This window comes from Epinephelus lanceolatus, chromosome 19 (assembly GCF_041903045.1).
Source record: "Epinephelus lanceolatus isolate andai-2023 chromosome 19, ASM4190304v1, whole genome shotgun sequence".
Classification (NCBI taxonomy): domain Eukaryota; kingdom Metazoa; phylum Chordata; class Actinopteri; order Perciformes; family Serranidae; genus Epinephelus; species Epinephelus lanceolatus.
Window position 1 is genome coordinate 20,617,017 of NC_135752.1, and position 23,152 is coordinate 20,640,168.

General features: G+C 41.3%; 1 protein-coding gene across 1 annotated transcript in view; it reads right to left on the reverse strand.

Annotated features, from left to right (window-relative positions):
• Positions 1-12,503: 12,503 nt before the first annotated feature.
• lrrc75bb (leucine rich repeat containing 75Bb) overlaps positions 12,504-23,152 on the reverse strand; it is a 45,230-nt gene continuing 34,581 nt past the window's right edge. Inside the window, exon 4 of the mRNA XM_033646166.2 lies at positions 12,504-16,224. Within this exon, the coding sequence (XP_033502057.1) occupies positions 15,621-16,224 (604 nt within the window). The 3' untranslated portion in view covers positions 12,504-15,620. The remainder of the gene's footprint in view (positions 16,225-23,152) is intronic.

The following is a 23,152-nucleotide window of genomic DNA, read 5'->3' on the forward strand; positions in this document are numbered from 1 at the left end:
AGTGGGCGTTCGGTGGCGTGCGTAAAGACGCATGTGTGAGCCTGACCATCATGCTATAGTCACAGCCTCGGTTTGTCCTATGTTTCAGCAACATTTGCGTTTAATAATTAAATAAAAAACACAGCTAAATCGCACTTGAATAAAATATTATAATCGAGTTATTTCTATTTTTTATCTTTTAATATTATTTTTTTATTTTATATGCTTTCAATAAAATATTCTGCACTATTGATTTAATTGCAAAAAATGTGTTTTTTAAATCATCTTGAGGAATAAATGAGTATTTAATGTTCTTACTTCAATCCCAGGACACAAAACCTCAGATCCTCTGCACCAACACATGCAGTGCTATTTCTGTTTGTTTTGTACCAAAAGTAAATGCGTCTACAATCTTATTTACCGCCATATTTAGCCTGTGTGTGCGTGTGTGCATGCTTGTGACTGTGCATGCGCGCGCACACGGCTGCTGTCTGCAGTAAAGAGATTAGAGGGGGTGTTCTTCCGTTACATGGCCGGTACCGCTGCGAGCCCGCAGGGGGCAGCAGATAGCGCTGCCACAGCATTATTATCATCCAGACATAACTGAGCCGCAGGGGAGTGAAGCTGCTCATGCTGTTCATTATGCTCTTACTTTATAATGCTGCTGAAATCACACACAACTTATAAGTTATGCAGCTGTTGCAGCACAGGAGCAGGAAACAAAAAAAAACTGCACTGAAGTTTTTAAAGTTGAGGGATCGTAATGATGCCAATGCTGCATTATGCTGCAGCCTGAGTCTGTTTAGATTCTCTGCCATTTCCAGTACATCAAACAGTGACCCTACTATGTTGATTTTATTTCACACAACCACATTAGATCTGTGGAGGCCCCCGGGCCACCCGTGACACACTTTGAAGCTTTAGATTTGGCCTGAATACTCTCCACACAGTGTTCAAAACATCAAAGTTGCATTGGAGGGTGGAAGTGTGCAAACTCTTTCTCACACTGGAAGCAGACAAAATACCAGCGGGTTATATGTAGACGTGACTTCATCTGAAAGGGTCGGTTAACCTAAATTACAACACAGAAATGGAATGTAATATAATAAGTATGTTTTCTTTTGTGTATAATCACCCGAAAAAAAGAACCATCATGTTTTTTATTATCTTTGAATGAGCCTTCTGTATGTACAAAGGGAGCTGGTGCTCGTCCACGGAGTCCACCATGTTTCTACAGTAGCCCAGAACAGACAAACCAAACACTGGCTACTGAAGGCCATTTGCATTTGTCAAGTTTTTGCACCAGCCATTGTAGTGGGCAGCCCCTCCACGACGAGCAGCATCACAATATCACAAATTTGTTTTTTCACGCAAGGATGCTTTACCAGTTTAAATCACTGGGTCCATTGTGTGGATAGCTCAGCTCCCAGTGAAAACCTCCTAAATGTCTGGATCTTAAGTTATCAGAGAAGAAATGCAAGCACACATTAGCAGGTGCTGGGTGAGTGGACCATCTGCCATGAGTTTAACAGCATAGGAGAAACCCTCATTTGTAACGTGAAACTGATTTATTCAGTGTTATTACTGGTTTAATCACCTGGGGTCTCATTTATAAAATAGTGCGTAGGGTCCATACTAAAAAAGTACATATGGACAAAAGACAAAAATGTTGTGTGCCAAAAAATATTTCTACAATCAGGCTTCTACCTCACCATCATTGTCACCAAATTCCTGTCTCCAAAATGTTCGTAATCATAAGTTTCTCCCATCAAGTCTGTTTTTATAGATTGCATTTTTTCCGTGGGAGGTGGCGTACACCTCTTTCAGCAATGTTTATAAATGAGACCCCTGGTCCGTTTGTTTTGGAGAGGATGAGACCTTCGTGGACAATTCAGCTCCTGGTAAAAACCTCCTTAACAATGACCACTGAAAAATTCAAACCGGTAAAAGTTTCAGCCAATTGCAATCTGAAATCCTCATAGCTAGATGATGCTAAATCCCCCTTAATTTTACATATTATTCCTTTAATAAACAAGACAATAACTATTATTTCAGGGTACCAGTAGTATATGGATAATCAACAATGTCCAAAACACACAGATCACAAAAACAAAAACCTTTTGCATCATAGTGTATTTAAGCACAGATAGGACAGACAACATGTAGAGGTATGAGTTCATAGTTCCAGATCAGGTAGACTATTAACATAGTTTATAAATGGGACCTTATTGAAATCGGTAATGGAGCCGCTATTCCAGCTTGATGTTCTGCATCACATCTTTGATCCATTGGAGGGGTCACATCCTTTGACTGAAATGGAATTGAGCACAAACACATTCTTTCACCTGCCTTTGTGGTGTCGGGCAGTACAGATACTTTGGTTTTATTTAAGCGGGTTTTAATAAATCCATCTCTGACATTTCTGTCTGCACTGAAACACAGCGAAGGGGAATGAAATTATGTTTGTGGTGCTAACAGCGTTGGAAAATTACATTTAAAAACATCAACATCTTTTTTTAAGTGTCCCCATTTCTCTGGATAATCCACAGAGCTCTCTGCCAACAGTTTTTATTTCCTCAGTAGAAAGTAGATCCAATGAAAACTGTCAGCGGATAATCTGTAGTAACTGGGACACTGTTTCTCCAAAGACACCTTGCTGCTGATTTTGATACATGTAATTTTTTGATGCTGTGAACACCACATGAAATCCTTTTAACTTGACCCCTTTCCTTCAATTCAACCAAGCTTTAGGACTGACACCCTATATGACACAGAACTATCAGCTTGTTCTCTCCAGCTGTTGGTAGTTTGGTTGCGAAGATGACAGTGAAGTGTGAGCCAGCCTCTGAGGATAGAGGGTGTACTCTTTGCAAACACACACACACACACACACACACACACACACACACACACATGCTGTTTTTGACTCTTTCAGTGCTTATCCTAAGCCTAACTAGAAGAAGAGACAGACCTGATGTGATCAACAAAGAGAGCAAGCCCAGTGGGCAAGCCAAATTATACATATAAATATTAAATCTGTCAGGCTTGCCCACATATAAACAGTGAGATAAACATCTGTCCTATACTAAATAGAAATAACAGCAGGTCCTCCTCTCATTCTCTCATAATATTCTGTTTCCCGTCCGGTCTTGACCCACCAGCAGTGTGGGAGTTTTGTTTGTGTCAACCCTCGTTCCTTCATTTTCCCTTCACATTTGTTTGTTTGTCATTCAGCTGTGCCGACAGAGTGTCAGTCCCCTCTCAGGCTTCACAGAGAAAATAAAATCCTCTTCTACATCGCTGGCTTTTTGACAACACATTCAAAGTTTTGGTTTTAAGTGGAACAAGTGGCCTTCTTGTGCCGAGAGAAATGTTAAGAAGCATTTTTTTTTATCAGCTACTACAGAGACGATTCAATTCATGATTATATCTATTATTGATTGAGAACTTGTTTTAAAGGACGGTTCACCCTCAAATCAGAAACATATTTTTCCTCTTACCTGTGGTGCTACTAAACAATCTAGTTTGCTTTAGTGTGTTGGAGATGTGTTGAGAGGTCTGCCTTCTCTTGAATATAATGGACCTAGATGCTACTTGGCTGCTGCTCAAAGCATCAATAAATAAATGAATATCTAAACATTTGATAAACTCAACAGTAATGTCTCTTTCCAGAAATCATGACCCACTTATTTAAGATAATCCACAGATCTTGTTGTGAGCAGTTTCACGTAGGAACTACTTTCTTTCTACCAAACTACACCCACCAACTGTATCACTGTGCAGAAGGAAGCATGCATCTACTGCTAGCTCACCTAGCACTGATGAGCTAGCTAGCATTACAGCTCAGCTGAGGAGGATGCTGTTAATGTTTACATCCTGTGCTGTCATGAGCCTCTTTTCCTCACGTCTTAGCTCCACCCTTGCAAGACACAGAGGACAGATGCAAGGATGAGATGCGAGGAGAGATGAACCAAGGAAGTATGCCTTTAGAGGAATGAGACTTCTTTTCCAATGTCCGTTTCTGATGATGGCGGCAGGTGGATCAGTTGTCAGAGGGCTTCATCAGCTGCAGTGCTGCACTATCCAGTCAATAACTGATATCCATTTGGGGGGGTGTATCGGTCAGTAAAAGCTTGCTCGAAGGCTGCACTCATATATCCCTCCAAAAGTCTCCTCTCTCCTTGACTCCTCGACTCCTTAGAGTGCATTTAGTGAATTAAGATGTCTTTCCAGATGGCAGGTGTCAATCAATTTCCCAATCAAGTGATCAAGGATAGAGGATAGAGCACTTGAGGAGGGATATTGTGATGAGCCACATGAGTAGGCAAACACTTCCTTCTGTGGTGATACCGTTGGTGGGTGTAGTTTGGTAGTTTGGTAGAAAATAGTTCTGACATGAAACTGCTCACAACAAAGTCTGTGGATTATCTTGAGTAACCGGGTCATGATTTCTGGAAAGAGACATTGCTGTTGAGTGTTTCAAATATTTTTTGTTGGCACTTCGAGCACCACAAGTCGAGTGCCATCTAGTTCCAGTACATTCGAGAGATGATATCGCCAACACTCGGCAACTCACACCAAAACAATCTAGACTGATAAACAGCACTACAGGTAAGAGGAAAAATATGTGTTTTTGATTTTGGGGTGAACTGTCCCTTTAAGCCATAAAAAAAGTTGGAAAACAGTGTTTTTTGTTGTTAAAAAATCTTTAAATTACATCTGCTCTTCCCTCTTCATTGGGAAATACAATTAATATAGAAATATGCTTCATTTAAAAAAAAGTTTGACACAAGATGTCTCCTTCTTCCCTGAAGTCCATTCACAGCAGTGAAAAGCAGCTGGAACCAGACAATGTTTGGCAGGTTTACTTTATCAGTTGTTTAGACACTAAATGATCAAAGTTGTTAACGATTTATTTTCTGATTAATGGACCACCGAAGCGCCTCAGCTCTGCACACACCTGAGATTCTTTGGTTCATTGAGTGAACACACACTCTTGAATATTCATTTTCTTCCCACACTGTCTCCCATTAGCATCTGTGCTTTGTTCTCACATCTGCTTCCCATGTTCACCCTATTGCACAACTCCGCTGGAATCCAATTCATCCACTCTGCTTCAAGTCATGCAGTCTCTGATAAAGCCGAACACGTCATCCAAATGACTGATAAATATTCACATATTTACTGGAAAATGTGTTTTTCTGAGGTGGGAAAACAAATGTTGCAACAAATGGGAAAGCAAAACTACAACTTGACACCTTCTTTGGGATGATTTTGGATCTCCTGCACATCCGGTGAATGACTTATGGTCAGTTGACTTTACAACTTAAGTTTTGGATGAGAACCAGATGACAAGTTTAAACTCTGTGCCACAATTATTGGCTTCTCTGGGAGAGAGTCCAACACATATCTGTCTCCAGGATTGTGAAACACGAGCAATAAAAAACACAAAAAGAGTGATTACCCCCCCAAACACCTTACAGCCCCCTTTCCCAAACACATGAACAAACAAAATCACAACTTGTGTATTTGATCTCAACATTACTCCTACGTAAATTCATTTGGCTGCCTTGGAAACTCCTCATTACTGCAATGACCTTCTTGGGAAGCCTCAGCAACATGTGTTCACTTCATGCAAACCCCCCCCCCACAACTCTGGCTTGCACATGAGGATTTGATTCCAGCTCACAAAAACATTCAGCTGTTTCATGTACAGACAGGCCCCACTGCGAGCCTACATCCGGTGCTGCTCTGTGCTGCCAGCAAGTGCCACTAGATGGAGTGTGTATGCTTTCAAAAAGAGCAGTCGGCTGCTTAGTGTGTGTCTGACTGAAGGAGTTAAACAATTTGTCATAAACTGGCACATCTGCAAACTGCTAAATATATTATATAATGTAGGCAATAATAAAAAGAATAAAATATCGGTGGTGAAAGACGTACCCAGATATTTTACTGAAGTAAAAATAGAAATACCACAGTGTTGGAATACTCTGGTACAAGTAAGAAGTCAAATGTAAGCATCAAAATATACCTCGAGTACCAAAAGGACTTATTATGCAGGTCCATTTCCAGGGAATGTGCATCACATTATGGATAATAATTATTTATGCATTAAGGTGTCCACATCTCTTTGATGCTGCAGCTGGTGCAGGTGGAGCTAACTTTAATTATTTTATATACTGCTGGCTTGTGGATGGATTTCCTCCCCCAAGGATCAACAAAGTCTTATCTTAAACTATAATAATACATCATAATTTATTCGCTGATTGCATGTTGCATTATTAATCTGAATTCATACTGTACTGTAACATGCTTGCTTGTGTAATTTGGTTTTTGCTACTTTATACTCTCACTCCAATACAATCTAGAGCAGGGTTGTCAAGCTCGTTTTAGCTCATGGGTGACATACGGCTCAATTTGATCTCAAGTGGGTTGGACCAGTAAAACCATTGCATAATAACCTATAAAGAACAGCACCTTTGAATGTTTGACTTTTTTTTTTAAGTGTGAAGCAAATCCATTTTGAAAACACTCATCCACTTACAAAAAAGACGATGAACAGCCTGAGATGTCCCAAGAAAAATAAGTGCAGTTTCAACAATATGTCTCAAATTTTCCACAGTCAGTCTACCAGTAATGAAACTGGCAATGCTGGCATCACCATACCAAACTAAAGTGGAGGCTACTGAGGAGGCAGGTTATTAAGTTATCCCCTGCCTTACAAACCATTTACAAATCAAACGTTTTGAGAACTGAATTCTGGTCAGGGTGAAAAGCATCTGAAGCAGTAGCTACTCACTGTTAAACCTGCTCCTGAAACCTGGCACCTCTTAGCCTTCACAAGTGCATCAATATAAGGTGTGGGAAGTCATCCAGTGGGCTTAATTGGACTCTTTGGTGGGTTGGCTCTGATCTAGAGGATAAATACTGTACTATGTGCTGCCCTACTTTTATTCGACAGCTATAGTTAGTTACTTTTCTACTTATGATTTTACCCCCACACAAAAATCCCACATAATAACATAGAAAATAAAATGCATTGTTAAAGATTGAACCAGTAGTTCACTGCCCTTTTAGCCCCTGAATATCTACAACACAAAAAGAAAAAGGAAAAACAAGCAGTGTGTGGTTGGGGCCCCTTGCCATGTTTCAGATGTGAATCTTTAGCAGTCCCACCGGAGAGATTTCCTTTTAAAACTTCTCACATGGTCTTTGTTAAATAACTGTGCGAGGCCTAGAGAGGTCAAATTATCACATTCAAAAAAAAAAAAAAAAAAAAAAATCAAAGATGAGAGAAAAGTCCAACAAATGGGAACAGATTTGTGTTGCAGAACTTTGTGTTTCTCTTTCCCTCTCCCATTAATCATCTCACAACCTCTCAGATTTATCTTGTGACCCTGTAGAGGGGGCCGACCCCTACATTTGGAACCACTATACTAAACAGCCTAACTATATATTAAGTAATTAAACCTCAACTGTATTTTTACATTGTTGTATTGGTATTTTTACTACAGCTAATGATCTGAGTACGTCTTCCACCACTGCGACTGTACATGGCGAGCCAGCAGTACAGTGTTATGTGCTGCTGGCTGAACTCCTGTCATTAAAAAGGAAGATGTGAGAGAGTTTGTACCGGGGTCAAACCACAGGAAGGAAGAAACACAAGGGCAAATGAATGAAAACATTCTCCCTGCCTCCGACATCACTGAAGCACTGTGTGTGCTAACCTGTGGCCTCTCACTGCACACACACCATGTCTAAGAATAACCAGGTCAATGCATAATGACTTGGCTGGACTGTTGGTTTAGTAAACAAGGAGTGTAATCTCTTTGAAAAATCTGCGCTGACACTTTGAGACGATCGAACTGGGTAGAAATGAGAAATGGTCGGTGAAACTCTTCGGCAATGTCACAAAAGAACAAATACTACAGTACAAGTTGTGCATTCACAAGTTCCATTTAAAAGCTTAGTGTTAAAATATTGATCGAAAAACATGCGAGCAACATTTTAATGTTGTTGCTGGTGCAGGTCGAACATTACTCTCATGCACATCTGTTCAGTTAAAGAATAACATGCAGTCCGGGAAGAAGACATGTCTAAACACTGGCTGGTTTAAAGTCTCAGTTGGAAACATTTTGAAATTTGTATATTTTTTTTCCCCCAAAACTTTGTTCATATATGTACCATATCTAAGGCACACATATCTAGTAAAAGTACAATCAGTGTTTAGACTTTTTTGAAATGTTTCTCCCAAAATGTGTGACTACTGAAACATATACACTGTAATAAAAAGCATTATGCCCTCAATGGCCACTTTATTAGGTACACCCAGCTGGTATCAGGTTGGACCCTTTTTGCCTTCAGGACTTAATTCTTGGTGGCACAGATTCAACAAGGTGCTGGAAACATTCCTCAGAGATTTTGGTCCATATTGACATGGTAGCATCACACAGCTGCTGCAGATTTGTCGGCTGCACATCCATGATGTGAATCTCTTGTTCCACCACATCCCAAAGGTGCTCTATTGGATTGAGATCTGGTGACTGTGGAGGCCATTGGAGTACAGTGAACTCATTGTCATGTTCAAGAAACCAGTTTGAGATGATTTGAGCTTTGTGACATGGTGCGTTATCCTGCTGGAAGTAGCCATCAGAAGATGGGTACACTGTGGTCATAAAGGGATGGACACGGTCAGCAACAATACTCAGGTAGGCTGTGGTGTTTAAACCATGCTCACTTGGTACTAAGGGGCCCAGTAGAAATCCAGACTCATCAGACCAGGCAACGTTTTTCCAATCTTCTATTGTCCAGTTTTGGTGAACCTGTGTGAACTGTAGCCTCAGCTTCCTGTTGTTAGCTGACAGGAGTGGCACCTGGTGTGGTCTTCTGCTGCTGTAGCCCTTCTGCTTCAAGGTTTGACGTGTTGTTGGTTCAGAGATGGTCTTCTGCAGACCTTGGTTGTAACCAGTGGTTATTTGAGTTACTGTTGCCTTTCTATCATCTTGAACCAGTCTGGCCATTCTCCTCTGACCTCTGGCATCAACAAGGCATTTTCACCCAGAGAACTGCTGCTCACTGGATGTTTTCTCTTTTTGGGACCATCCTCTGTAAACCTTAGAGATGGTTGTGTCTGAAAATCCCAGTAGATCAGCAGTTTCTGACAGACCAGTCTGTCTGGCACCAACAACCATGCCACATTCAAAGTCACTTAAATCACCTTTCTTCCCCATTCTGATGCTCAGTTTGATCTTCAGCAGGTCGTCTTGACCATGTCTACATGCCTAAATACACTGAGTTGCTGCCACATGATTGGCAGATTATTCATTTGCATAAACGAGCAGTTGAACAAGTGTACTTAATAAAGTGGCTGATATGTGTATATACTGTATAAACATGTAAGGATTGTGTTAACCAATCATTATCATAACATTTTACTTGATAAGTCAATATACAGTATTTAGTTTGCAAGGTTGAATCATATTCCCTCAAACTAATTCCCTTAACTTAACTTATAATATGCCTAAAATAATATAAAGACAAATGTTTTATGACCAATAAAACTTTATTACTACAGACATAACAATTGTTCCCATCAAACCTTAACCATTTATTTGGAAGGACAAACACTACTTATCAAGTGTCACTTAAGTTTCTATATGAAGAAGAATGTCTTGAAAGTAAGACCCCAAGTGATTTCAGCTTTTTGAAAAAAATATAAACCCAAAACAAAACATAAAAAAGCTATTAAGCCGCTGCTGTCAGGCTTTTGAACACTTTAACTGGTGCATCCTCAAAAAGTGACAAATAGATTCAATATCTTCAAGAAAAATACACACACCAGAGAGTGTTACGCAGTAAGCTCACACAAACATCAAATGAGCCCACAAGGACCGATCTCAAAGTCGTTTACACAGATGTCCTGGGGCTCGGGAAAAACAAGTGAACTCATAATATCTAAGACATTATCCCTGAAGGAAACCTGGAGACCGTTCAAAATAACACAACAGAACGGACACTGGAGAGGATTCAAGTCCAATCTCTTAGCCGAGCTCCATTGGGGAACACTGTTGTAATATAGGGAAGAAATATTCAAATGTTAGTGAGTTTTGATATTGGGAATCCTTTTTAACTCTTCAAACATGCTGTAATAGACTATACTAGTCTATATGATGAAGCTGACTATGTTTCCTCACTTTAAAAGGTTTAAAAATTAAGTATGGGTTAAAAACTTGCTTGATTGTTTGCTAGTAGCTGTTAGGTTGTGGGGTTACTGGGGTAGCACATCTAGTTCAGCTGATTTAAGGTTGCATCTGCTTCCTTGTTTTCAGTTTTGTTAGTATTTCCTGCTTTATTTTGACGCTCACCCTTGTCTCTCATTTCAGGTAATTCACTTCCTGCCTCTGTGTGATCACCTGCCTCGCCCTGATTGGTTCCACCTGTCCCTCATTACCCCTCCTCCTGTGTGTATTTAGTCCACCTGCTGCCCTTTGTCTGTGCCAGGTCATTCTCAGTTTTCTTGAGCACATGTTCCAGCCAGCTCTTCCTAGCGTTGTCTTGGTTTTTGATCAGATATTTTGTATTTTTGCATTCTGCTTCGGGCCCTAGCTTTTGGAAAGTTTTGTTTGTATTTTTGGCGCGTTTCACTGTGCACCGACCTTTATAAAAGACCTCATGTTTTTGAGTTCTGCACCTGAGTCCTTTCTTTGTTGGTGCCAGTCTGATAGCAGAAAGGAAGGCTTAGGAAAATAGCATTTTGATGCTAAAACATACTTCAGCTACATGGAAAGCAGGAAAGCTACATAATAACAATAACAACACATTTTTTATTCATTTTTGTATTTTTACGACACCCAAGGACACCCCACAAAACCAAAATAAGACAGTCATCCTCATAACAAATCTTAATGAAATTCATATACATGTAACCGGTGGACTGCGGTGTTTTTGTGTTGATATGAAGAGGCCCAGACTGTAGATATCTTTCAAGGCGATCTCCGTTTATTCCTGACAACTGACAGCAAGAGGTAAAAACAAAATCTTTCGTCAATTACAACCATATTACCTCGAGTCCCTACACACATTAAGTGACACATGAATATGTTAGCATAAAATGAACTCATAAACATAGCTTTATAGCACTTAAACACAGAAATTACTATGAGAGCGATTTCCCTCACCAATGGAGTACAACAGCAAAAGGGGAGAGATAAGGTGGGAGACATCCCTTTATAAGTAGGGTACCCCCAAAGGTGAACGTAGGGGTACAGAAGCTGAGTATCAAACGTTCCACATATTGACTATAGAGGTCTAAGCATGTCAGGTAATTATAATGCTTAATATTACAAATGTACATATGACTTTGTTACACATATCACTGCTGTATAACTGACCCTGTTACCTACAGATAAGAGAACATATTCATTAAACATACTATGAAACACCAGGAAAGGCTGACCTAAAAAGTTGACAACAGCCTTTTCAGTTTTCAGTTGCAACTTAAATGAAGAAAGTGACGTGCACTGACACAGACCCTGAGAAAGGGCATTCCACAGATTAAGGCCAGTAATACTACAGGCCCGGTCACCCATAGCACAGAGCCTGGAGGGGGAGGCAAGAGTAAGTGGGCTTCAGAGGAACAGAGTGAACGAGACGGTGTGTGCAAATGGAAAAGAATGATATAAAAACCTTGAAAATAGTGTCTCGGAGCGTTTATAGACTTTTCGTCTGGGTTGGTAAACTGCATCTGCTGATGATGCAGATTATGATGCCTGCATGACTGAAAGCTGTGAGACAGTTACTAAATGGACCTTGTGGTGAGACAGATTTCTCAACCTTTTTTTCCAAGGTCAAGAACTTCTTTTTTAACGTGTGTTGAATCAACTTTATTCTACAGGCTGTAGTTTGTGTTACCACAAAGCTGTACTTACTGTAATTATATTACAGTAGTAAATTTGCGTTGTTACCTCCCACTGCTGTACATAAGACACTGTTAATGTCTGACAATTTGTTAAGACGTGAAGAGCTTGAATGTCTGCAGGGTGTTTAAGTGTTGGCTACAATCCAGAACAGATTGCTCTGTTACCCGACACTCCTCCGCTTCTTCTTTTAGAGGGACAAACAGGGATCGAAGATGGATGGCCCCGGGCTCTCCCCCTGTGAACATGAAAATGCCTCGCTAGCAGAGCAGCTACAAGTCAGCAGGATGTTGATATTATTCTGCCCCTGACAGGTCCATACAGGGCTCCCTTCTCATCCTCACACGATATTAAAATGCTGACATGGAAACCAGCTGCTGAAAAACCCCAGAGTCATCAGACCATCCCTAATGCGCCCCTGAAGTATGAGAGCAATTACTAACTTTCAGGGCTTTATATATTATCCAAACTAATGTGTGATGGTGAGGTACAGAAGCAGCTTCGTTAATAGAAAACAGAACTCCTGATTGTAATAAACATAATCCAGGTACAATGCACAATTAATAACTTCAGATTTACCAATGACAAAAACTCCACAAAAGACAAATATTATTCAAATCATGTTTATTTTTGAAGCAACAGCAGGCAAACATCACTTTAACTTTAAAAGCGAGCCGTGATTTAATGAGCCAAAAACAAAAATTAAGCGAATTCACAACTGATTTTCAACATGGCAGTGAATTGTATGAAATTCTATCAAATGAAGAAGTTGAGATAAAACATTTATTTCAGGATGCGGGTGACTCAGTGAGTTGTTTTTATATCAACAACAACAACAACAACAACCCATGAAAACAAAGCTTGTGCATTCAGGGACGGATTCGTCCTTAAAGTGCAAATGAGTAAACATTTCATTTCTACGATCAAAGGTAGCAATTTACTCTGCATGTCCACAGTACACTCATGCACACAGGCGCACACTCTAATTATGCTCTCATAGACACACACATACACACACAGATGCACACACACACAAACCAAGCATCCTGTTTATTAATATCCCTGTAAACACAAATAAACAGATTTTCCTGAATAAAAGCATGGAAAGGGAACAGACCACATTAACATCTGTAGGCAGGATAAACTGTGGGCAGTTGTGTTCACATGCGGCAATGTTAAATCCAATCCCTCACCCCCCCAAAATAAAATCTCAAATATATTGGAACATTAATGTAAACATGCTCTCTGTCTGTGGGATCTGACGTTGCGCTATAGTAAACAGTCATGCCCGTTTTTTAAAAAAACAATACAAAAAGATGAGAACTACACACCTAAAAAAAACCGACTAGTCAAAAAAAGAAACTGTTGCAGTTTACTCATGCCACAACATGAATGTGCACGCTTTAGCACCACAGAGGAAAAGATAAAAGCAGAGCTGTTGGTAATCGCTTCATTGTCTGTGTGTGCCTTTAAAAACAGAGTGGGCATCTTTCTCGTTGCTTATGGTCTGATTCATAAATAGAATCACTCACAAACCACCAGTGGACCAAATTATCTGGGGCTAGTCCTATTTGCTGGGAAAAAAATAGATCCTCTGCTCACCATCTGTGACTAAAGGGGCCTAACGAGACCTGATAGAGGCAGTAATCAGTTCATCGGCAGCTCATCCCCGAACACTGTGTGTGTTGTCTGCATGTCCGCGTGTGTGTGTATCAGGCCGAGGTTTTTCTCCACACAGCTGCAGCATCGATGTACCAACACCAGCTGAAGCACCAGCGCTGGAGAGTTAAACTAAAATGGATTCAGTATGCCTCATTTACTCACCGAATCTCACCATTAATTTAAAGACAAATCCTGACTAAATACTGTGGCCCAACAGAAAAATGAGGATTACTTTGTGCGAACATAATCTCACTGCAGTGGAGTTCTGACTCCAAACATAAATATAGCAAAAATGTCAGTTGAAATGTTAAATGACTTCTTAAAGGTGCAGTGTGTAGGATTTAGGCGGATATATTGGCATGAATGGAATATATTATTAAAATTATGTTTTCTTTGGTGGATAATCACCTGAAAATAAGAATCTTTGTGTTTTAGTTACCTTAGAATTAGGCGTTTATATCTACGTAGGGAACAAATTCTCGTCCACGGAGTCCGCCATGTTGCTACAGTAGCCCAGTTGGACAAATCAAACATTGCTCTACATAGAGCCATTCCCATTTTCCCATCAGCCACTGTAGTTAGTGACAAGCTGAACAGTGTCAGGAAAACACTGATTTTTAGCTTGAAACTGCTTTATTCAATGTTTTTATCAGTCTGAATCACCGAGTCAGTTTGTTTGGAAAAGGAAGAGACCTCTGTGGATAATTCGGCTTCCTGTAAAAACCTCCTGAAGGTCTGGATCTTAAGTTATCAGAGAAAAAAGGTGAGCTGTAACAAGCTGAACAGTGTCAAACACTGATTTGTAACATGAAACTGATGAAGCTCAGCGTAAGTTCAATCTTGAATCTCCCTCCCACTCTCACTGCTTCCTCTAATCAGCTGTCTATGGGTGTTCCCTCCTCTAGTTATCCAATCAAACTTTGCCACGATGTCTATCAGCCAGTCAGGATGCTACTGCAAAATTTTAAATCTGCTCTCTCCTCTGCTGCTGTCAGCCGTCATTTTAGGCAGAATTGTCATGCCATTCTCCACCCCGTTCACCTCCAGCCATCGTATCCAGAGTCCAGGACAAGCTCAACAAAGGCCCATTCCTCTACTTATCCTGAACATCAGCACTTCTTCTCATCTCATCCTCACCACCTCTACCGCCACAAGTGTCTAGACCACAGGAAGGTTGCCTATTCGACTATGGATTCATCACCCTTCTTATATCACACTATCTTGATGAGGTCTAATCGCCAAAGACTCTTCACATTTTTCATTCTCATGTGCACATGTAAGAACGAGTCTCTACTGACTGAACTCTATTCAGTGTTTTTACTGGTTTTAATCACCTGATCTGTTTGTTTTGGCAGGAGAGAGACCTCTGCAAATATTTTAGCTCCCGGTAAAACCCTCCTGAACAATGAACACTGAAGAATCCCTAAGTAGGAGTTCACGCTAGGCACACCATAGAAATTACAGCTGGTTGCAGTCTGCTATTCTCACAACTGGATGCTACTAAATCCTGCACACTGCTCCTTATTGCAGGACATTTAGTTACTTCTTCAGGGTTTTCACAGAAATGGGGCAGCAGGGGTGATGTTGTCAGAGAGATCAGCTGGGTAAATGTGCTGGAGGGATGTGAATTAGTAACACTCCCCCTTTCCTCAACTGCTACTGTCGAGGTGCCCTTGTGCAAGGCACTTAAAACCCAGCTGCTCAAGTCGACAGTGGTAAATAATGGGAAGCTTCAAGGTGTGAGAGCACAAACTGTTCACTGAGAAACAGCAAACATGTTCAGTTAAACTTCTCCTGAATCAGTGAAGGTCAGATCGATCCATAAATAAATTCTGAGCGTCTGTACAACCACAGAGCTGCCTGCACTGCTGAGCTTCAGTAGTCAGAGCATCCAGAGGGACACATAACACAGTTACTTATTTTTAAGTTATTTTCAGAAAACACGTGGGTCACTGTAAGCATCTGCCACAATGGTAGCTGCTAACACAGGAGGCTAGACTTAGGGCGAGGTGATACTGAGAGATATGAGGGGCAGCCAGTCAAAAAGAAAGCAGCTCAGGGCGATCACCTCCCACAGAAGTGCAGTGGCACATTTTTTGACATGTTTTCTTCTCCAAAGCCCCAGGCTTGAAGCTCCAGCCTGTCCTCCTCCTCCTCTTTATCATCTTCCTCTCCATCCCCCTCCTCGTACAGACTGGGCTCCTCCACAGATGTCTCCATGTTTGGGTTGTAGCCACTGAATGTCTGCGCCTCCCTGTACTCGTAAATAGTGGGGAGGCTACTGCGCAAACCAAAGCGGCGCCGCAGGGCCACAAGCAGCGGCTGCGGCACGGTGAAGATATCCACATTGTTGCCCAGGTCGACCCAGGCCAGGCTGGGGAAGCTCTTAGGATCCTTCACTGCATCTGTCAGGTCTTTCAGAATAGCCACTGTCAGACGGTTGCCATTGACGGCCAGTATGGTCAGTTTTGGCAGGCAGCCGAGGTGGGGCAGCAGCAGCCTTAAGCTCTCGTCCTGCAGCTCTGTGAAGCTCAGGTCCACAGCCGACACCGCGTCACTGCTGCTCTGGAGGTAGAAGGCCACACGGTGGACATCTCGGCCAGACAGCGGGATGCCTGACAGGTTGACCACATCGCCGGACAGTTTCTTCTTCAGGGTGGTCTTTAGGCTGAAAGAGGAAAAAACAAACTTCTATCACTTTGTTTATAAGTTGGATTTTTGAGACACACAACAGCCATTTGTTAGGTGTGCTAATTCTTCAGTGCTGGCAGTTAGTTTTCCAAAAGTGTGTAAAGACAAACGATCTTTACTTAATGATGCCGGGGTTATTGATTTTAAGGGCTCTGTAATGGGGTGCCACACTGTCCCACAAGTACAGGGGAACTGCAAAGCACGCAAAAAACAAAACAGTATCCACCAGTAGAGTATGGAGAGTGTAGCAATCAATAATGTAAAGAAGAGAATTTGCATTTAAATGCGTCTCGGTCTGAGTTCCCTAAGCAGCAAATTCTGTCTCCTGGGCTGAATGTCATCCACTGAGGAGCACCAGCTGTTTTCAGTTTCGTGTGTCACTTCTTTCTCGTAAAGCCACCTCTAAGCCAGCTCTCTAAGTCTTTAAGTGCGAAACAACCATAAAAAATAAATAAATAAATAAATGACTGGAAAACAGAGTAAACAAGGCAGAAAAAGAAAATGTTGGCCCTTCTGTCAGGGCCAATTAGCAACAGATGTGTCACCTTGTTTTGAGCTGCAGTTGTAGTTTCAACCTCGGGACAAGTGTCATTTTGTAAACAAGGATTCAGGAGAAAGAAGCATCTTTTGAAAATCAGGTCACATGTGCTAAAGTGCTGTGGGTGACACGTGAATAAGCTCCTTGAGCTCATCTGGAAATTTTGAAAAATGTGAGAACTCACTAGTGTGATGCCCTGCTCTAAGGGCTCTGACACACCAAGACAGAAGAGGAATGTAAGTGAGGAACGCAAACAAACGACTATAGTTAAGAGGACGTGATCAAAATAAACTTTTTTTTTTTTTTTTTTAGCCAATGAAATCTTTAGCAGAAATGGTTAGTAATTCTTTGTGCTGTTGTTTGCTAGCGCACGGTAAATATTATTTGTTCCTGTAACACTAGGTTGTGTTGTTAATGTGATACTTTTCTAACTAGCATCTTGAATCGATCCTGTCAGATTTCTGGTTTCTCTTTTTGAATGACAAATACAGATTACCACCACCTGCTGTTATGGAGAGTTATTTCTTCTCACGCAGGCCGTACATGCAAGCTGGCCATTGGCTGCAGTCTTTGTAGTCTGTTCAAGTGCAACTTTTTGACTGTATCACAGGCAACGTGAGAAGATGCAGCAGTCAGCTTTCATCGCCAGTAGCTCTTTGATGTTGGTTGTAACCTTCTTTGATGGACAATTTTAAGAGGAAGGATCAAAATCGATGCAGCACAACCGGATATATTGTCTTTTTTCCCCCATGTAATCTCCTTCAATGTCAAAACCTGGTGTCTACATTACCCACAATGCAACTTGACCAGTAACAATCCTGTGGGAAATTCAGGTATATTGTGCTCGTAGCTAGAGATAGGAAGTGGGATAGAGACGTCAGGTATGCTAACTTCTTTCTAACTCCACACATCCAGTTTGTTTTTCTATTTTATTTAGTGGCCAGCTTAACTGACACTAGTGACCTCACTTGAGGCAGAACATGACATCATTGGTGGCAGTTTAGTAATGCTCATTTCAGACCAATGATTCCTGATGAGACGAAACCACTTTAGAACGTTGCGGAGAAAAGCTGTAAAGTGGCCATCTGAGCTCGACTAAATCTGGCTGATGGTATCACTGGCAACTCTGCTGGTCAAATCACTGGCAGCTGGTTTTAGAATATAAGGCTGGTCACCTATTTCCTAATTCAGCTTGTATTGAAGTCCACTGTCAAGTGTTCGCTTGCTGTGGCAAGTGCTCTATTCCCACCGAGCCCTCTGTTTCTGTCCTCACGATGCGCTGGTATCAGATGTGATGATCAGGAGTGTTGCTGTTGCTGCTTGCTGTATGTGCTTATTCCCCCTCTGACACACACATACTTACTGACTGATTAATTTGTGCAGCCTACTTCTATTATTGTGGCCTGTTTACTATGAATACAGTCCATCTGATGCTCATTTTGTTTCTGTTTTTCGCCGTTTCGTCACTACTACAAGTGCAACCATAGCCAATATCTCACTATCACTATCCTCATTCATATTTTAAGGAGCTACAAATTATATTCAGCCACAAAATAAGCCTGAAAAGCTGCAAACAGAGTGGAGGTACAGTGAGTTGTTGCATAGAGGTGATACACCGTCTCATCTAGTTGCATTGGTGTGAACCGTCAGCTTTTTAGAATGTTGCAGAACGGCAAGTAGTAGCATGTTTTATCTCATCTTGTTGAGTCTTTTGTCTGAACTGGGCTTTAGAATTTGAACTGAAAAGTTGGTAGAATCCTCCTTTAAATATCAAGGGGTGTGAATTGTTTTTGCGCCTCAGTTATTTTATGGATGACATAAGATGTTATATGTTAATTAAAAGGGCTGGTAGCTGGATTCTATAACCTTCAGATGGAGCCAGGCTAGCTGTTTCTCCCTGCTCCTGGTATTTATGCTAAGCTAGTTCAGTCAGTTCCTGGCAGTATCTTTATTTTTCTTGTACACACAAGAGTTGTATCCACCTTCTCATTCACAGCTCAGCAAGAAAGTACGAAAGCAAATTTCCCAAAATGCTGAACTTTTCCTTTAACTTTTGTCAGACTGTGATAAATGTCTTCTGAGACATTATGTGGGACAGACAGGAGGATAAAAGGGTACTGGATGGATGGATGAACACACTATGGAGGGATGTAAATGGGTGAGAAACGAGAGCGATAAAGGCAAGTGATCATCTATTTCAGTCCAAATGACTTGAGACAACAGGTGTGAGGTGAATCCATCTTAAGGAAAAATACGACTGTAACCACCGCAGCTGTCAGGTTAGATCATTGTCTTCCTCGCTGCCTCTGATAGCACACTGCGATCTAAAACAGCATGTTCTCCCTATACCAGAGTGGTTAAATATGCATAGGAGAGCTATAAGGAAGCTGCATGCATGTGACAGTAGCACTTGAGAGTTAAGGGCCATCTACACCACGAGCGATAATGATGTGAGCATCACTGAAAAAATGATAACATTCTGTAAACAGTGGCGCCAAACACAAGATGCGCTCCAGCTGTGTGACCCTGTTAGTTTAGGTGGATTTTGATTGGCTCTCAGTGTTTATATCAGTCATAAAATTGCTCTGTAAATGATCCCAACAATATCGTTGGCCACTGCCATTGTTACACTTTCGGTGTGGGCTCTGCCATCCACAAAACAATATTAAGTTATTGTTCCTTTGTGGTCGGCCCTTAAGACAGAACTACAGTGCATTAGACTCCTTTTGTTTTTACTGGCATGTAGACTTAGAGGCAAGACATCTGCCAAACAGATGACAATGCAGTGGAAGTGTGGGAGACTTTGTTTAAAAAAATTAGACAAACAGGAGAAAATTGTTGTGTTTGACTGGCCGAAGGTTTATCCTTTCTTTGTCTTAGTCCTGTTTGCCTTCGCTCGTCCCTCTGCCTCCTCAGGCATGGAGAGGATTATCCTCACATCTCTCTCCCCTCTCTCTCTCTGGTCTGTCTGAGAGCCTTAAAAATCGGCAGCCTGTGCTCTTTACATCTGTCACCCTTTCTGCTCGGTTAAGGCAAAGAAAAAGATCTGTAGCACATCGGGCTGTGATTCGCAAGATTATTGATTCCAGGAGTAGGCTATAATTCATCTCTCCCTCCTTCACATCCTAACTCTCGCTCACTGCCTCTCACTTTCTTGCTCTTCTATTTCTTGGCCTATTTCTTTTCTCTCCGATAATCCCACTGACTTTCTTGTTCTATATTTGATCTGCTGAAGCACCTGTAATCTCTCTTTCATTTTTCATTTTTTTCACTGGCTAATTGTAGTTGTAACTTTATTAAAATTCTTACCTATCAAAGTCCATACTAATTCCGCCTGTATGTGTTTCCCTAAACTATTTATTAAACATTATAAGGCTGCAAATAACTATTGTTTTCTATATTTAATCGTTTATTCCAGTGGTTCCCATGTTACATCTGAGGGGTTGTGAGAAGACTAACAGAATAGGAAAGCAGAAAAAAAGTATTTCTACTGCACAACATTATCCTGGTTTTTCTGTCCTTTTCTAGTCTTTGCTTTTTGCCTGTGAATTACTGGATCATTTGACATCTTCAGACAACTTAAAAGTATTAAACAGTCAGAGACAAAAAAAAGGACTGTTTGGTTAAGAGTCTACAGCCATCAGCTTTACGAGGCTACACTGAGGCACAGACATGCCTCATGCTACATGCTAACAATGACAATGCTAACATGCCGATGTTGGTGCTTCACAAAATGTTAAGGAATCACCAGAGTTGTTATAATTCATCCTGAGGGGAACATGAATGTCTGAACCAGTTGTCACGGCAATCCATTGATAAGATGTCAAAATATTTCACAGAATAAGTAAAAGCTTCGACCTGCTAGTGGTGCTAAAGAAAAAGTCAGGAGATCACCAAAGTCAGTGGAATTCATCTTCTCAAAACCGTGAATGTCTGCACAATATTTCATGGCTATCCATCCAGTGGTTTTTGAGGTTTGTCAATCTGCAGCAAAGTGGTGGAACAGCCGAGACGCCAAACCCACAACTAGTGGCAATGAAGGCTGACGGTTTTGTCTCCTCATATCGCCTGTGTCTTTGACGAAAAAGTTGCACTTGAACACGCCACAAAGACTACAGCCAACTGGAAATAACTCTCCATACCAGCAGGTGGCGGTAATCTGTATTTGTCATTCAAAGGGAAACTGGAAGACTGACAGGACGGATTCAAGATGCTAGTTAGCCAGTTAGCATATTAACAACACAACCAAGTTAAAAGAACAAATAATATTCACCGTGCTACTGTGTGCTAGTGGACAATTACACAAACAATAACAAACAATCTTATTAAAGAGCTTAATGGATGAAAAATAATCTTAACCTTATACAATAGGTTTGCTTGATCTCACGCCCTCTTGACTTCAGGTGTTTGTTTGCTTTCTGATCCATTTCTTTTCTCATGCATGGAGCTAAACCACCAATAAGAGTGATTTCACTCACCTATGGACTCTGCCACCCCAATTAGACGTGCTGAATCGGCCAAAAAACATTCAACAAGGGCCGATAAAGGCTGACTAGTTCCAATGTTGTGGAACACGCTGCAAAAACAAGGACATCAGATGCTCACTGATGGCCCTACACTGTCGGCTTAGTGCGTCAGGCCCCTTACAGATAGACATTGCCATCTCTAGAGCCATGGCTAAAAATGCATGAAACCGCAGGTTAAGTCCTCCACGTGGCAGAAAATAGTAAAAGATGTCAATCACTATTTTCATTAGCCAAAGTTAATGTTTTCAAAATGCTTGTTTTGTCTCACCAACAGTCAAAAACCTTAAGATATTAAATTCAGTTCAGTTCAATGATATAAGCAGTAAATCCTCATACCCAGACACTGAAACCACTAAGTGTTTGACCATTATTGCTTGACGAATCCCGAAATGATTAATTGATTGTTAAATAGATATTGATAAATTTTATATTGATCTAGGTAATGTACTTTTTGACTAATCGTTTCAGCGCTCAAACATTATTGACCTTGACTGTAGCATCTAAAAGTGCCAGGAAAGTCTGACAGCATCCGCAGCTTCTTGGCACACTCGACCACTGCTGTGACTTCAAAGGGTTTACTGTACCGCTGTGCAGCCTCTGCACTTTACTGTAATGAAACTGATTATGGGCATCGAATTTTGTTCTCTTGGATTTATTTATAGGAGGGTTTTCCAACTTGCGCTGAAGCCCTCCTCTCTCACCTGTGTGCCTATATTTATGTAGGAAGAGCTGTTCCATGAGACAAAGTCAGGCAGCAGCACTGTAGCTGAGTGGGTGGTGCAGGGGGAGGGTGGGCTCTAATGTGCTTTTAATGAGACAGAGTAAAGACGACTTCAGACTTCCTTCCAAATCCTCTGCCTCCCAGCTCCGTGGGCACAGTTCCACCCACAGGCTGCTCGGCTGGCTGCAGGCACAGGGGCACAGATAGCTTTTCTAAAGCCACAGCGTACAGTGTAGTCCATCACCCATAAATGATAACAACATAAACAACAAAATGTCTCATCTTGCTCCCTCTGATGTGGCTGCCATGCTCGTAGGCAGTGGTGCATATCCTCTTGGACCAGCTTAGACACAAACAACTTCAAAGGATAGTGTACCCAGATAAACACGATGCGCAGCAAGAGCGTCCCCTGCATCGGGACTCATTCGAAATCAAACATCTGAGGGAAATCCATTTATTGACATCCTCAGGAGCAACTGATATAATAGTGCAGGAATCTAATAAGAGCAGACTATCGTATGTTGAACTATTGGCTGCTTAAATGTGGGTTCAGGCAGGCTGTCTAATTGCTTTTCAAAGCCTGTCTTTCCTTGGGGATGTTGTTAACTTTTACGCACTGAACAAGGGTCCTTGCTGTTCTATAGTTATGTAAACCCCAGAGGTAGGGAATAAAACATCTGGGATTTGTGATGTTGAGACAGTGTGCAAGCAAAGAGACCGAGCTTACAGAAAAGGTCAGAACAAAACCCGAGAATGTGTTTTTTAATGAATCATTTTAATGAAACAGTGTTTTGCGATAAGGTGCCGAACAATCAGTGATTCGATCTGTGTTTAAACTGCAGCGGGAGGAGTTCATGCTGGATAACAAACCTACAGTGGCTTGATCTATCTCGCAAGCTGCCAGTGTTGATACAGAGATTTACTCAGGCAGCCTCAGCTGCCCAGCGACTATTGCAACAACTGCACACTAAACACCTCTGCTTCAACGATCTCTTCCCACAGCAAGAGTGGAAATCTGCATTGAAATATACAGTGCACACCTTTCTGATAATGTGTGAAGTGTGGCTTTTAGCACTGTTATTTCCCCCAGTATTTACCACATAAAACATACAGCGGTATA